This window comes from Rhinoderma darwinii, chromosome 2 (genome assembly GCF_050947455.1).
Source record: "Rhinoderma darwinii isolate aRhiDar2 chromosome 2, aRhiDar2.hap1, whole genome shotgun sequence".
NCBI classification, from domain to species: Eukaryota; Metazoa; Chordata; class Amphibia; order Anura; family Rhinodermatidae; genus Rhinoderma; species Rhinoderma darwinii.
Genome location: NC_134688.1, coordinates 117,581,337 through 117,598,766, shown reverse-complemented (window position 1 = coordinate 117,598,766; position 17,430 = coordinate 117,581,337). Strand labels below are relative to the sequence as shown.

Genomic DNA, 17,430 nt, shown 5'->3' with positions numbered 1-17,430 from the left:
AGCATCCAGTTCACAATAATAAGACATACAGTTGACCGGGGCTGATCTAGCAAATCATAAATTTCACGAACTGACAGGTGGTAAAGTTACTGACCTCTTCAGTATGACCACACTACTACCAATGTTTGTCGATGCAGATTGCATGGCTATGGGCTTGATTTTATGCACCTGTTTGTATGACTGAAACACCTGAAATCGTGTTTAGGAGGGGTGTCCGCATACTTTTGGCCATATATTGTATAATATATCACAATTGTTTCACTATAGTTAGGCTTCATTCACGGGATAATTTTTCAGCATTCCTCCAGATATGCACTGTTAGTGAATAGTAATTTCTGAACTTTAATGAACACTACAGTTTTGGCTGAAATTTTACAGTGATGTATTGTTACAAAACCTGAAATCATGAAATGATCTACATATGGTGTCAATGAGGAAACAACACAATTAAAAAAAATATACCGTATATAATTTTAGATGCTGTAAGGACGATGCAGTCTGCCGTTACTTTCTGATCGGTGGGGTTAGACTGAAAGAACCCTCCCTGATCCAGAGAATGATCCTGGAATAAATCAAAACTACGGCCCCTTCAGTTTTTACATGCACAGTGGCGCTTGTGGCAGACCCGCTGTGCAGAGAACTGCAACGGGAAACATTTTAATAGGGGCACTGCGATAAACCAGATGTTGCATGGTCTATAGGCAACAGATGTTATGCTGGAAATACAGTATCGAATAACGTATAACTGACAGCTCCTCCGCAGTGGACAGATGTGCAAACATCAACAGGTCGCTAGTGTCAGTAAAGTAATGGAGACAAAGAGATACATTTCAGATTTTGTCTTTTGTACATGAGAAAAGTATTACTAATGCATTTACTGATGTGCCAGACCGCTGGACGGAAGGCTCTGCCCTCAGTAATCCCTGGTTGTTTCTTTCAGGTGCTGCAGAGACTTATAAAATCCAGGGGGAAATCTCAAATTAAACACCTGAATGTCCAGATGCTTGCAGCTGACAAATTGATACAATGCCCTCCGGTAAGGAGATGATATGTCTTAGGTTACTAAAACATATTGCTTATAGCTCCAAAATAGAACAGATGTAATGTGCATTATAATGGAAAAAAGGTGGACCGCAAAATCCCTTGGGAAAATTAATGTTACAAATTGCAGCTGCCTAAGGGTATGTTCCCACACACACACACACACACACACACACACAATACGCTGCAGATTTTCAGGCAATAGAAAATGTGCAGCAAAATCTGAAGAAAAAAACTCTGGTAAATCTGTCACAAAAATCTGCACCAAATAGTGAATTTTTCCTGCTCATATTGCTGCGGAAGCTTTTTTTCTTTTCACAGCAGATTTCGTTTTAAACATTAGTTATAGCAAAGTATATGTGCACCTATTTCTGATGCGTAAACGCTGTAAATCCGCAAAAAAAAAAATTGTTGCAGAATTTATGCTCTCCATTAAAATCTATGGGCCAAACACGCAGCATCTTCACACAGAACCCGCAGCGTAAAGGACTTGCTGCGGAATGAAAAGTCGCACCACAGAACACATTCCACACGACTTTTCTGCATCGTTTTTTCTGTAGTGTGGACATGTGATTTTCTAAATCTCATTCAGTTTGCTGCTACTGTAAATGCTGCGGAATTTCCACACAGAATTCCGTTGCTGAAATTCCACAGCGTTTATGCTACGTGGGAACCCAGCCTAAAAATTCTAACTTTGTAAGGGGAACCTTCCCAGCAGCCATTCAGTCACATATATATAATTTTATATATTTTTTTAGGTCTGCAATGTTTATAAACAAATACACGAGCAATTCATAGAGCTGTATTAAAATATTCATAAATCGTATGTATTCTCTTAAAGCTTATGGTGAAACTAAAATATCATAATGGCTTTAAACAAATTATTGGTCATACTCTAGATTAATTTGCTGATGAAAGTCTTATAGTGCAATAAGGCCTCATTCCCACGACAGGGTTTCCCGGCCGGGTGCCGGCCGTTCATAAATCGGCCGGCACCCGGTTGCATTAGGAATAATAGACCCCTAATGGGGCTATTCACACGACCGATTTTTTGACGGCCTGGAAAACCTGCCGTCAAAAAATAGGACATGCTCTATCTTCGGCCGGGTACCCGGCCGCCCGGCTCCCATAGAAGTCTATGGGGCCGGGTAATACATGGCTATCACCGGGATGTGTCCCGAGTGATGGCCGGGTTTTCCGGAGCTTGCGCTCTATCTCCTCCTCCTCACAGCGCAGAGTGCATGTGAGGAGGAGGAGTTGATGCCATTCTGACGAATGGCATCGCTGTACACTGTGTGGCAGGGCCGGGGTGTACAGCAGGTGGAGGGAGCGCTGCACTGGCTCCCTTCCCCTGTTTGTTTTAAAAGCGCCCTGGCCCGGGGACACCTTCGATGGCGCCGCTAGCAGCTGCTGCTGCGGCTGCTACTACTGTTTTCGGGGATTCCGCTCCTGGACAGAGCGCTTGATGTAAATAAACCTGGTCTTATTATTATAACGTTTGTTTTGCTGCACATTGTGTTATACACATAAAATATAAACATTATTTTGAATACATTCTGAAAGAGGTAGGAAAAAGTGCAACGATAATGCTGCAGTCTGCGGGTTCATGCTGCGTCGTCACCATTTTATGATGCGTTTTACAAAACGTTTTAATGGATCTGCAGTGAACTGTTTTCATGACTCGGCTGTGTTTGGCCTACATATGCTCATGGCTTTGTTTTGTTGTATTGTCAAGGGATCCTGACCAAGCTCTTTCATCTATTCTGTATGTGCTTGCTGATTATAGTGAAGCAAAAACACTAGACTTCCTATTCTATCAAAGTCCTGTAACCACATAACCGGGACATGTAGGGGAGATCATTAACTCTTTCTACATATCTCTTTAGACTGAACAGGATCCAGTCCATTTCTATAGGGAGAGCGAACTATAATATTCCCCAATCAGGTGTCCAGGGGACAGGCAGAGGGCCTCACAGACCATCAATGTAAATAAATCATCTGCCTCTTGAAGAGAACCTGTCCCCTCTCCTGACATGTCCGTATTAGTAAACGATTGTATTCCCCATGAAATAACAATTCCGGAACATCTTTTCTTAGGACTCTGCATTGTGTCGTTCCTCTGTTATTCCTCCTATAAATGTATGTTACCAGTTTGGGGTGTTTCACTACACAGACTGTCAATGTCCAATCGGTGTTAACACAGTGAGACTGTGTAGAGAAACGCCCCTTTGACAAGAGGCATGATAACGCCCAATTGTCAATTTCTTAATATATTTCTAGGAAGAATAACAAGAGGAACAGCACAATACAGATTTCTAAGAAAATATATTCCCAAATTGTTATATTATGGGGAATACAAGTATTTATTAAATTAGACCTGTCAGGAGAGGTGACAGGTCCTCTTTAATTCATATGTTTCTGTTTTTCTTGTTGTCCAGCATATACGTTATTCTTAGCATATTAACATATTACTGTTTGTTGTTCACATATGGTTGTTACATAAATGACAGGAGGTATGTCCTGCTTTTATTAGTCAACAATAGTAAACACCCTGAGATTCTATTATTACATACTGTTGTGCATTAAATAATTATTCATTATTGTTTTTATTTACTTTAGGAAATGTTTGATGTGATTTTGGATGAGAATCAGCTAGAAGATGCTTGTGAGCACCTTGCCGAGTACATGGAAGTCTACTGGAGAGCCACACATCACCCACTGCACCCACACACTGGCCAAAATCTCATGACTCCTCCCACTGCCATTCCTGGCCTACAGGTACAGTGACAAACATCTGTGTGCACATCAAAAGGGACTACAATCAATCACCGTAGCTCAGATTAAGAAAAAAATCCTATTTTCCTATAATCCTTTCAATCTGCATAATGAATGCTTTTATTAATATAATACCACAGTAATTTTCGCCTGTCCTGCTTTACCAGTATTACCAGATTATTGATAGCTAAATGGTTTATTAGTACGTTGGCTGATCGACCTGCATTTCATGTGTCTATGACCTACTCAACAGAACCAGCAAATTCTTTCGGATCGGGCCAGTGAGCACTCTCCATTAGAGCGAGACAGCTTAATGCAGTCAGATGAGGCCAGTGAAACCTCCCGCAAAACCTGGACAGCCTCTTCCCAGAGGAGTTCCCGACACATGGAGGACGAATACTCTGATGCCTACCAGGACCTATATCAACCTCACAGACATCACAACAGTGGACTGCACAACACTAATGGCCATGACTCCCAGGACCGCCTTCTGGAACGAGACTCTGAGCAGAACCACAACGACACGAACTGGCAGCGCAACCGTCCCTGGCCCAAGGACAGCTACTGAGCAGGGTCTCCCTGCACACACCCTTTAAAGACACATCCACACACTGTTCCTGCATTGCAGTGCATGCCATGAGGCACAGCCACTAAGTGTAAATCCCAGGGTAGCGACAAGAGTCAAGAATGCACTATGGAGAAAAGCAGCCTGATCTGCCATTTGCTTGGTATCTTCTGTCTGCAAAACTTAATGGCAGAAGGGCTGTTTATAGGTAGGTGCACATTTGCAGGACCTGGCGGCAATATAATACTGCAAAAAGTAGAGCCAAGACACAAAATATGTTCTTGTGGTTTACGGGCAGGGAAATGCTGAAATCTGAAAACCAATCTTAATAGCCACTAAATCTATTAATATTCCAGATCTTATCCTGTTGGCCTTATGGCAATAATTTTAAAGAGTTGTCTAAACACTGAAGCACCTGTACCAGCAGCGTCCAAGTGTTTATATGTATAGAGCTACATACACCTTAACGTTTTTGTAAGTCCGGGCCAAAATTACTGAGAAAACTTCATAAGATAAGCTCTATGGGAGCTGTCAGGGATGGTGTGAGTCAGAAACAAGCCTTAAAGGGCTACATCCAGCTCACAGATCATTTGCTTGACTGATCTCTAGAATTCATAGTTCTAAAAAGTTTACAGAGCAGGTCGTGCAAAAATCTGTATGGACGCCAAATTTTCAGAATGGGCCTGTAAAGAGATGAGATCACCACCTCTTCTTTTAGGCCAGTCTGCAAAATCACGGGGCAGTGTATTCACCCCTATCATAAGATTACAGGTCTCCATGTATTGTATTGCCACAAATACTGCCCTTCAGGTATAATATTCTCCCTCAGATCTTGTTTACAACAGATATGTTTGAACAAACATTTTATATCTATAAAAGCAAGTTATCGAGTTTCTTAACCAGATAGTACTTTAACAAAAAAAATAAGAGTTTCATATTTTGGAAGGGGGGGTGACTACATTTATAAAACACACAGCTTGCCTTAGAAGGAGTCTGAACTTAAAGAGAAATTGTATACAAGATGCTTTCGTGGCTGGAGAATCTTAAAAAAATAATAATAAAAAAAAAAGTTAGCATGGCCGTATTAGCGATTTCAGCCAGTGCTCTTAGTACTTATTCAGGAGGGAAGCGAGCAAGCACTGACCGCTCTATTAGAACATCTTACAGGATATCCGCATTTATACACGAGGCGCCATTACTGAACTGGAAGAACTAGTATGTAAAGCTGCCAAAGGCACAGTGTTACTCCTAAAGATGTTGCGATTCATAACCATGACACTGAGGCTCTCTTTATTTTGACATAAATCTTATATCCGATAAGACCGGATCAGATTAATATATAGTTTGATTCGGACAAGTCTTAAGACAAGCTTGAGGCTTTAAAAACAGGGTACCAGTACAGCTCAGGAAGGGCGGCAACAAATATTGAATTGCAGAAGGTGCCATCAATACTCGGCTTCTAGGAACTGTCCAGTACTTAAATGGGGAATGGGTGTCAGAGTGATCAGGGTGCCTCCTGCCCTTCCTATACACATGAGCGTCAGCTTATTGGGTTCCATCGTTTCGTGCAGTAAGTAAATTTGATATTGGGTCTATTATTGTGCACCCAGGTATAGTTTATATTACATAAGCTCATATCATTTACTGTGACGTAACAGGATTGAGTTTACATACCAATGTATGAACTATGTTATAGAAATGCTCCAGTGTGATCTGCATTGAAATCAAAATTACCCATTGTAAAGGTAATTTATAAAGGAAGAGTAAAGTCTTGTAGAGCCATTGATAGACCTGCAAGTGATCCAACGTGTCTATCATACTAACTGGTACTCCTTAGGAACCACCTCCTAAAATAATTCTGTGGTTCTTGCACTTCATGTAAAAATGTGTGCTCTGAAAGCGCCTGCAAGGACCGTCCTCAATCTGCCAACTACTTACCTCCTACCATGTAATCATTTGGATGCATCCACAATCACCACCTTCTTGGCCTGTTACTTCTTGCACATCTGTAAATATCTTAAAGCGCCTGCGTTGTTCTTCCCCATGAAATCTCTGCTGCTTGCAATAAATGTAAGCGTCTCTTATGGTAGCTATGTGTATACAGAACCATTAAGAGACTTAAAGGAACAGTTAGAGCTTGCCTATAGATGTGATCGCTAGTTACTAGGTCACAGAGATCAGTCATACTGACTACACACTTGTCTGTTTAATCTTTCATCATCGAACCATTCCAAGCGTTCTGCTGGACAATCTTGGCAGTACTTTGAATGTCAGTAGTGTAGTCTACTATCTAGAAAAATGTATCCGAACTGGAGCATTAAATGTATCATTTTAAGGAAACTCCAATTTTTAATGCCATTTTACAATATAACACAGTTAAAGTCTGTATGTGTGTATGTATATATATATATATATAGGTGAGTAACTTCTCTATTCAGATAGAAAGCTAAATTCAAAATGCCACTGGTTTCTTGTTACTACGGAGAAGTGCATTGTGGGAGCTCAGATGACACTCATTCTCTTACAGTAGATTGAATCTAAACACCTATCTGGTACTATCATCAGGATTCTGAAAGCTGCAATGTATGTGAATGGGGAACTGCTCTATTGATTCCGTCAAAACAACGGAACCCTTTCACAACGGTGACAAACGGAAACCATTAGCAAAGTTTCCGTCACCATTAAGATCAATGGTGATGCAAACGGAAGCTAAGATTTCAGTTTGCCTTTCCCTTGAGGGGTTCCCCCGACGGAAAGCTCCGACAGAACCACTCAACGGAAAGACAACGCTGATGTGAACAGGCCCTAAACCTGTCACCCGAAACGCTTTATTTTGGGGAATCTATAAGATCCCCTGCTAAAGAAAAGATAATGGTTGTACCAGCCTTCCGTTCTTCACTTCTAAGGCCTTGTTTACACAGTGCAGATTTGATACAGATTTTGCATGTATTTTTTTAAGCCAAAACTAGCAACCTGAACAGAAGAAATATATAAAGGAAGGCCTTAAAGTCTTTCCTTTCCTTGATCCAAATCTGGTATTGGCTTAAAAAAAATGTTTGCCAAATCTGCACTGTGTAAACAGGACCTTACAGACAAAGGGGGCTCACATGATGACTTTTTTTTCTATTTGCTTAGAATTTTAATAAAAATGAGTCGAGGCCGATCGAATGAACCCTCACATTAGCCACCTAGCCAGCAAGAAGGCCTGGGAGGGCTTACATGCCCTCATTTGAGTATGATGCAGGAAATCTATGCATTCTCCAGTCATGAAAAAGTGGAGGTGTTTAGTAGATGTAAATGCACCCACTATTTCCATGTTATTTTAGAGCATCTATAAGATGCTAAACTGCTCTCCTGAATAGATTTACATTCCATTTAAATTATACTGTCAATTTAAAGCAAAATTCTGCTTTTAGCAAAATTCAATGTTCATTTTTTAACACCATGTTGTTTTTCAGTCTAATACTCTGCTGGTTAGTTTTCTAATATATCTTCATATTAGTCAGAGCTTCATGAATTGATACAGAATTCCAAATCCCCTATAAGGATATACATTTAAGTGATAAAAATATGTCTGTGTTTGCCACTAGGGGGGGGGGGGGGGGCATAGGTGCTTACTGTTTTATTATTCACTTCAATGTATTGCATGCAGTAAACACCTAAGCTCCCCCTAGTGGTGGCTGTGGGCAGACTCTTTTTTATCATTTAACTCTGTCTATGCAGGGGATTTGGATCTCTGTATCAGAAAAATTTAGCTCTGACTCCAATAAGGATATATTATGCAATTAATTGCAGAAGAATCACAGTGATATGTTCTCCTTCATACACTTATCATTGCATTCCAATATAAAATAATTTCACACCTGTTAAATGGACATTCAATACACAAAAAGCAATTCCAGTTGGACATGAAGAGTCTCATATTCTAAAGGGGGCAGTAGTGGAGTAGTTAGGGTACTCCATATATTCTGCACCTTTCTAAACAAACACGTACTCATAGAACTTGTCACTTCCATTTGCCCATTCGTGAGATGCCCATTAACTCGGTACCCTGAATGGTTCCATTGAGACCCCCCTGGCTTTGCCAACAGAGCTGCCGACCATAGACCGTGTGTGTAGAAGGAGGTAATGTTTAATAATGGCTAGTTCTATATGGCTTCAAACCAGGAATGGGCTTTCTTATATCAGAAACATAAGGCTGATGTTTCCTAGTAGGAGATGTGGCGATAACCTCATGAAGTATCATTTGTACTATTATGACTAGTACATATTTATAGCAAAGGCCCATTGTATAGGAGCAAAACACGTCAGCCACAGCTTTACCAGACACCCTCAGCTTTATGTAGCATTCTTGCACAAGCAAATTTAGGGCTAGTGCAATTGTACAATTGTGTTCATTTCTGTCTGTTTACTGATCACCATTAAGGTCCATGTTTTGTAGCTAGAAAAATTCACTGTAAATCAAAAATACACACCGAGGGCACATATATCAAAAATGTCAATGATTGGAAGTGTTGTCATTCAGTCATAACAAAAACTGTGTGACAAAAAAAAAAGGTTAACTGTACGTTCGTCTCTAGACACAGCATTTTTACATTGTACACATTGAGTTGTTTTGTAATTACACTGCATTACTTATATTGTACTGATCCCGAGTTACAGCCCGTGTTATAATCCAGAGCTGCAGTCACAATTCTGCAGGCTTCATAGCTAAAATCTCCCAGCATTCCTTGCTAGCTGTGGCGATTTGCATTCTTGAAGCGTTATCGTTATACCAGGTGCTACACAGTATTCTGGGAAAAACGACCTCACTGGAGCTCAGCTAAGGTGTGATCGGGTGTGCCTGCCTACAACTTGTTGACTGTTTCCAACAGCTATCAGAAGAATTGTGAATACAACTGTAGCCTGTAATACAAGTTGTAACTCCGGATGAGTACAATATAAATGGTGACTTGTAGTTGCAAAGTTATGAAACATTTTATGTGGAATATATATAAGTAAATACTGTATATATATTTATCTGTAAATGGTGTTTAAACATTTTCAAGTGTTGGCAACAAAAAAAAAAGCGATTACCACATTTATCAACAGGGCACATCAGAGGCAGACACTGATAACGGAGGGCCCCTGTGCAAAACAGCCTGTGGCCCCCCTTTCACTGACATACATCTTCTCATATTTAAACCAAACAACTGCAGCAATTGGTAACATTCCTGGTAGTCTAGAGTAGTGAAGAGGTTAATGATAACATTGTTGGTCGTCCAGTGTATTGAAGGGGTTAACTCTCTGTACTACAGGCTACAGGACTCCTTCCTCTTGCGCCTCCACCTTTGACGACTGTTCAGACACACACAGATACTGCATCATCATTAACTAACAGCCAATCATAGGGCAGCTCAAACAATCATATAGGCTTTGTGATTGGCCGACTAAGATGGTGTTGTCCGTGTAAACTATGGGAGACCCCCTGGAGAGTGTGAGCAGGGGGAGGAGACAAGAGAAGCACAATAGTTGTAGAATCCCATGGAGCCAGAGTGGACCCCCTCGGGCCCCTGTGTAGCTGCACAGGATATATGTCCTCCCCTAAGTACATGCTCCTGTTGAACATGGTGCAGGGAAAAATAAAACTTTTTCAGACATTTTTTCAATAAGAAAATTTGTGGAAATTTTCTAAACCAGCCAGTCACACTTTATGCAATGTTGAGGCCCTGCCCACTAATTCCAACCCAGTCGCACATTTTGGAAAAAGTGGCATATGGGCTTCATAAATATAGAATACTGGGGTAAATACATAGCTAAATCCGCCCCATTGTTATGCATTACATGACTGGGACACGTCATGCAAGAGACACTTTTCACACGACACCCAAAATATTTTTACTCCAAAAAATTCCAAATTCAGTGTAGAACAGAATGTGTCCTTTTAAACAAGTACATAGAAAATGATTTTGAGTGTGATGTTCGAGTCATGAGAAGAAGCCATGCGAGAAGTACAATGGAAAAGATAGTCTTCCTGATTCTGTTATAATGTGGGTATCAGACATGCACTAGGGTAGAACGTGTAGCGGGACTTTTTCTACGTGATGGATGTAGCTCAGCTAATTTCCTGTGTCCTGTCATGCGTCACTTCAATATTCTGTAGGAACTCTTGTAGCCTTAGGGCCTCTCAGCCTATATACAGCAACAATTCACTGACGTCAAGCAGATGGTTGACTTCACCTTTGTCATCCTCTTCCTTCCATCCCCTTGGCAGCTCCTGCTCTTGATTACATTATGGCTTCATATTTTCGCTCTGACTATGAGCAGCTCTTATGACGCGCATCACTAAATATTAGATCTAAAAACAGGTTTTGGAACAAAGTTCAGGGTTAACTCCATAATAAATATCACCCTACTGCTGCTGAACAGACTATTCTGTATAACAGATCTGTTACCAGAGCCTTCGCTCATCATGCTGGATCGATCAGGAGTGCGTTTAACGTGCAGGAATTGTGCAAAAACTGTATTTTTCCATTGTCAAAGCATGTTTAATTTGTACAGTAATGTTCCTTTCTGTCCATGTACCACTGCGCACAGTAGCATAGAACAAATGACACTAATTTATTCTTGAAAAGCATTGGAAAGGATCGGTAATTAAAGTGAACCTAACACTTTTATACAGTGGATGCAGCCATTTTGTCTGCTTAAACCCATGAGCCTAAGGTCAAGTATCTCAGCTCTGTATTCCCTTCTTCCCCTTGAATCCAATACTGTTTTTTTTTTCTCTATTAATTAATAATAAAATATGAGATGAGGAATACCATGGTGTAACTGCTGCCAAGCTTCTCTACCAATCAGCTGTAAGTCATTTGAGCCAGACTGGTTGCTATGGATACACTGCCTAACAGCCACGGCCTTTTAGATGGAGTTGTCAGGCACTGTCTCTATAGCAACAGCTGTGGCCCGGACGACTAGATCTGCAGTAAAAGGTGGAATTATGTACCGAACGATGGGCACAAAAAAGGACCTTGAGGCCGACAGTACACAAACTTATCTCTTTTTGCTATGTTAGTCCTTTTGTAAAAATAAATTTACATTGAAAACATTTTTACGACTAGCGGATTGAATACAGAGCTGACAAACTAGTCCCTACAGAATGGATGGACTAATGAGCCGATCATCCCTCTAACTGGCTGAATGAGGAGGCGGCTGGTTCAATTTAAATGTATCTTCTACACCTCTGCCATTTTCTTTTCAGTCATTCCTTCTACCATTGTAGAACGCTATTCTTTGTATGGCATGTTTTAATGTTTTGATAAGTTTGCACATTACAAGATGGAAATAAATGTTGCACTTATATACCAGAGCCTGCACGTAAGACTAGTAAGCGTTTACTGTCGAGAACTTCCCTCATTTCCTTACCCTTGATGTCCTACCTGTAAATAATACATCTCACTCGATCTTGCTTGCTCTCTCAATCAGTTTTTGGAAAGCATTTTGTTTCCACAGTTCATTTTAATATGTTTCTGGTTTTCTAACAACAAAAGATATAATATTGGTTACATTGTTTAATTTTTTAGGGGATGGAAAAAGTGCACAAATGTGGCAGGGATTCAGGATCGCCTTCTGCACTGAAAGCAAAATGACCCCAGCCAAATTACAGTTACCCACCTAAGCTCACACTACACCCCTTTCATACTTTCAGGGGTGCAGAGATCTGATCTGGGATGCTCACACTGAAGAGCTCCTTTAGCTGTCCCTGGGCCTCTAATATGGATCGAGCACGGAGGTCACCGGTTTAATATATTCGTAATACTTAGCATCCGTATTATAGCAAAAACACCCTGACCTCCCCACAGTTCTACTGAACCGAACTTTGATCTCCACAGGGATGGATTATATGCGAACCTGACCTTAGACTAGTGTGGGAATGCGTGGGAGAAAGTGCTTAACGTGAAGCTCCCCCTTCAGATAGGATTGTCTTGATAGTCAACAGGTTTTTAAATGAATGCTATATAGAAAAAATAATCTGCTGCTGCTTGGAAACAGTCAACAAGCTGATGCTGATAGATCTCCGTGAGGGAGCCATCTATTTTGTGCCAAGAACAGGATTAGATTTTGTCTGAAAAAAAGCAACGTGCGGATACGCTGCGTAAAATCTGCAGCATTTCCGCCCTGTGTGAATCCAGCCTAAATTCAGATCATTTGAATGTTCATGAGCAGAGTTGCAGGGGGTAAAAAAAAAATATATAAACCATAAACAAAAGAAAGTTATAATAAGATCCACCAGTACCAGTGAGCAGCAGCTTATTAGTGGTTTTCAGGTAATAACAATTTTTTTTTTCTTCTGCAAAACTAATAAAGATGATGGATTTTACACTATACAGGCAATATTAATTGATGGTGGAGCTTCTCTTAATCGTCAAACATGGAATGCTAAGGTTAGGCTGAAGTCTTACTTTAATTCAGTCTTCAGTTCTTAACTGGTGGTATGTGTATCCCACACGGTACATCATATAAATCAAAGGGTTAATATTATGTTATATTTACTGCTAGTGAAAAGCGGATGCCAGAGGCAAAGAAGCCCTATTTCCCAACTACCAATAGAATTGTTAAATTTTAAAATATAATCTTTATTGTGCTATTCCAGCAAACAGACAGACAGACAAAACCAACATGAATGGTTAAAATTCTCAATACATGGATTGGGTCAGCAGCCGTTAGTGGCTATGGCAGTGTGCACGTGTGCTTGCCGTCTATAGCTGCAGACAGGCAGAGTCAGGAGGCCACTGATAGCAGCAAAGGACTCCTAGGCAGTTAGATTATTAAATTGGAAAACCCTAAGGCCTCATGCACACGACCGTGTTTTTGCGGCCGCAATTCCCCCGAAAATCCACGGGAGAATTGCGGCCCCATTCTTTTCTATGGGGTCATGCACACGACCGTAGTTTTTGCGGTCCTTGCACGGCCCGGGAGCCCGGACCGCAGAAAGAACGGGCATGTCTTATTACGGCCCGGTTCTGCGGTCCGGGCTCATTGAAAACAATGGCGGCGGCCATGTGCATGTCCCGCGATTTGCGGGCGGCCTGCGGCTGACAGTCCGCTGACAGTCCGCAGCCGGCCGACCCGAAAATCACGGCCGTGCACACGGCTATGGTCGTGTGCATGAGGCCTAAGTTCCAGCATGTGTTAAAATTGGATAGAGAGTCCCCCCCCCCCCCCCCGACATGTTTCGCTACGTATGTAGCGTCCTCAGGGGTTCATGGGACTAACCCCTGAGGACGCTACATACGTAGCGAAACATGTCGGGGGGGGCTCTCTATCCAATTTTAACACATGCTGGAACTTAAGGTTTTACAATTTAATAATCTAACTGCCTAGGAGTCCTTTGCTGCTATCAGTGGCCTCCTGACTCTGCCTGTCGGCAGCTATAGACGGCAAGCACACGTGCACACTGCCATAGCCACTAACGGCTGCTGACCCAATCCATGCATTGAGAATTTTAACCATTCATGTTGGTTTTGTCTGTCTGTCTGTTTGCTGGAATAGCACAATAAAGATTATATTTTAAAATTGAACAATTCTATTGGTAGTTGGGAAATAGGGCTTCTTTGCCTCTGGCATCCGCTTTTCAATTGTTGTATCAGGCCTGCCAACTACCAAGGGTCCGACCCTCTTCTATTTTGCATATTTACTGCTAGGAAACAGAATAAAATATTTACAAATGATTTTTTTTAGCTGGGTCATTTTTTTTTATATTTAAAGGTAAATGGCCTAGATTTCGTGGTGCTTTGAATAAACGAATATGTTGTATGAACATTAGGTCCTCATTTACAAATTGCAGATTTGCATTCCTCTCCAATTTCAAGCATTGCAAAGAGAGAAACCAGTGGCGCACACAGCATGCTGCAGCAAATATCTTTAACGCTATGTACTGCCTCTAACCCCGCCCAAACGCACGCAGTTCAGCCCACCCAGTATAATGCCCTCATAGTGCCCCCCACCCAGTATAATGCCCCCATCGTGCCTCCCATTACAATATAATGCCACTATAGTGCCCCACACACAGTATAATGCCCCCATAGTCCACACACACACACACACGCAGTAAAATGCCTCATAGTGGCCCAGCACACCTTAAAATTCCCCATAGTGCCTTCATACACAGTATAATGCCCCCATAGTGGCCCACCACATAGTATAGTGCCCCCACACACAGTATAATGCCCCTGTAATGCCCACACACAGTACAATGCTCCTGTAGTGCCCCCACTCAGTACAATACTCCTGTAGTGCCCCCACACAGTATAATACCCCTGTAGTGGCTCCCATGCTTTATAATGCACCGATAGTGGCCCAGCACAATGCAGCAAACAAAAGGTATTATCGAGCACTTCATGAGGAAATCTCAGGACTTTATTGTATAAACATTAAAAATCCACCCAGCACATAGTCAAAGGACCGGTACGCTTACGCGTTTCAAATGCCAACTGCATTCTTAGTCACGGTACAATGCCCCCATAGTGCTCTCCCTACCCAGTATAATGCCCCCATAGTGCCTCCCCACCCAGTATAATGCCCCCTAATAGCCAAGTATACAGTACAATGCCCCCATAGTGCCCTCTATACACAGTAAAAATGACCCCATAGTACCACCCCTCAGTGTAATGCTCCCATAGTGGCCCACACACAGTATAATGCCATAGAGTGTCCCCTACATAGTATAGTCCCCATAATGCCTTCCCACAAAGTATAATGTCCCCATAATGCTTCCCAAAGTTTAATGACCCCCCACATACAGTATAAAGCCCCTAAACTGCATCCCGACTATATGATGCGCCAATAGCTGCCCCCATTCAGTATAATGCCCCCATAGCTGCCCTCCACACAGTATAATGCCTCTATAGCTACCCACACACACAGTATAATGCCACCAGTGTGCCCCCCACAAACCTAGTATAATGCCTTCATAGTACCTAATAAAAGTACTAAAATAAATATTCACCTAGCCCTGTCCCCACGATGAAAGGAGTAGATCCCTCACTTCTACTATGGTCTGTGCTTGGTGCAGACAGGCACGATGACGTCACTGCACCAACACGCTCACAACGGGCATAAAGGGTCAATGGTGGAGCAGTGAGCTGACAACTCCCTGCTCCACCATTGGATTCAACAGTTGAAACCGGAACATGCCACCCTGCCCGGGACACTGTCTGGAATCCGGGACTGTCCCACTGGATTCAGGGCGGTTGGGAGGTATGGATTTAATCAGTATTTGGATCAGTTTTTCAAGCCAAAATAAGGAGTGGATGAAAAAATAAAAAGTATAAATATTTCTATTATACATTCTCTGTGTTTAGAATCAGGTTCTGGTTTTGGATTACAAAAACTGATGCAAAATACTGATCAAATCTGCAATGTGTGCATGAGGCATTAATGTGCACAATAATTTTCAACCCTGGAGGTTGAGAATTATTTCAGCTGTTGCCGTGAGCGCCATCTAGTGTCTGTTTAAGATTTAAAATTAAACATACCACTCGATAAATATAATGGTAAGATTTTTGGTAATTCCCTGCACATGAATGGTTATTACACAGCTTATTATACATTATAAGCATTTTTAAAAGAATCAGCAGCTTAATACCAGTTTATACATTCTGCCGCCCATAACAGGTTGGTAAATTCTCCTATATTTTTTAACATAGAAGTGATACTTGACACGGAGTTAAAATGCAGCAGTATGGAGAATTATTTTAAATGCTGTACATTGTTAGCTTTTACCTAACGTACATATGCAACATATGTCATTCCTGCATTTAAAATATTTATTGATGGTTCTTTCTTCATAAAAAAAAATCTCTCGTGCCAAGAAGATTATCATACATTGCCCACTTGCCAATGTTGATGGAACAAAGTGGTCAGATTGGAGTAGTAGACATCTGGTCACATTCCAAATTGAAAATGAGCTTGATTAGTTTCCCAGTTGATGTGCATAGGCACTGAGGCCTCCAAGAACACTGGCACAGTCTACAGTAATGCATAACTCCATGCCACCCTTATGCCAGATTGCCTTATCAACGTATTTAACATTGTGTGTCTATAATTCAACAGTCACCACTGCGACATTCTTTACTTTTTTCTTTCTCCTATTTAGTCAAAATTTACATGCAACGATATTGGGACTGAGAATGTTGGCTATAGAGTGAATGTGTAAATTATCATAATATTAAATGAATAATCCAGGCAAAACGTATACACTGTGATATACAGCACCTAGTGCTAAGAACACAGAAGAACGAATCCCTGTGTCGTGAACCACTCCTCAGGCCCAGCACTACGCATAACACAATAGGGCAGATTTACTAACGTTATCATGCTTAGACCCTGTCATAAAATGCGTCAAAGTGCCAAAATTGATTAAACTAAGCCAACCAATAGGTGGTAGAAGAGAGAGAAAAGTGTCTAAAATGTCTAGCAAGATACACCAAATTTATACAGCATGCACCACTGTGATACATTTGGCACATCTTCTGACTGCCTTGTTTAAGTTTACATTGTCTAAATGTTAGACAGCTTAATAAATCTGCACCAATATATTAGTTTTGCCCAAAGTGTTACTTTAAAGAAGCACAATTTTTTTTTCTTGTATAGTGCACTATTATTAAAGAGTAATGTAGAAACTCTTGTGTATACCTATTTTAGTTGATGTGACACTTGGTTCCTCTGTCCCATCCAATATAGTTCCCCTGATGCAGCCTACATATCCCATCATGACGCTGGCTTTGCAAAGGCAGAGGAGGTGGAGTCTCATCACAATGCACTTGCTCTGAGTTCTATCTAAATGCAGCAAGTGGTAGATCAGTGACAGAACATCGGGCCCCTAATGCTGCAGCCTCTGCACATCCTATGTGATGCATCTTCAGCCAGTCCCTTCTGCCTCTTGCTTGTAATAGATCAGTGACATACTGAAGAACTTCTGTCCCCAAACTGTAGTCTTAGTGTATCCTATGTAATGCAGCTTCAGCCTGTTTCCCCTGCCTCCTGCTAGTGATAGATTTATGTCAGTGTTT

The 17,430-nt window shown here is 41.4% G+C and overlaps 1 protein-coding gene across 5 annotated transcripts in view; it reads left to right on the top strand.

Annotated features, from left to right (window-relative positions):
* The window catches only part of CACNB3 (calcium voltage-gated channel auxiliary subunit beta 3), a 297,646-nt gene extending 285,922 nt beyond the window's left edge, over window positions 1–11,724 (top strand). For all 5 annotated transcript variants that reach the window (XM_075852205.1, XM_075852202.1, XM_075852204.1 and 2 more), the window contains 3 exons: window positions 941–1,036; window positions 3,661–3,819; window positions 4,070–11,724. In XM_075852205.1, coding sequence (XP_075708320.1) covers window positions 941–1,036; window positions 3,661–3,819; window positions 4,070–4,384 — 570 coding nt within the window. In that variant the 3' untranslated portion in view covers window positions 4,385–11,724. The remainder of the gene's footprint in view (window positions 1–940; window positions 1,037–3,660; window positions 3,820–4,069) is intronic.
* Window positions 11,725–17,430: the final 5,706 nt, after the last annotated feature.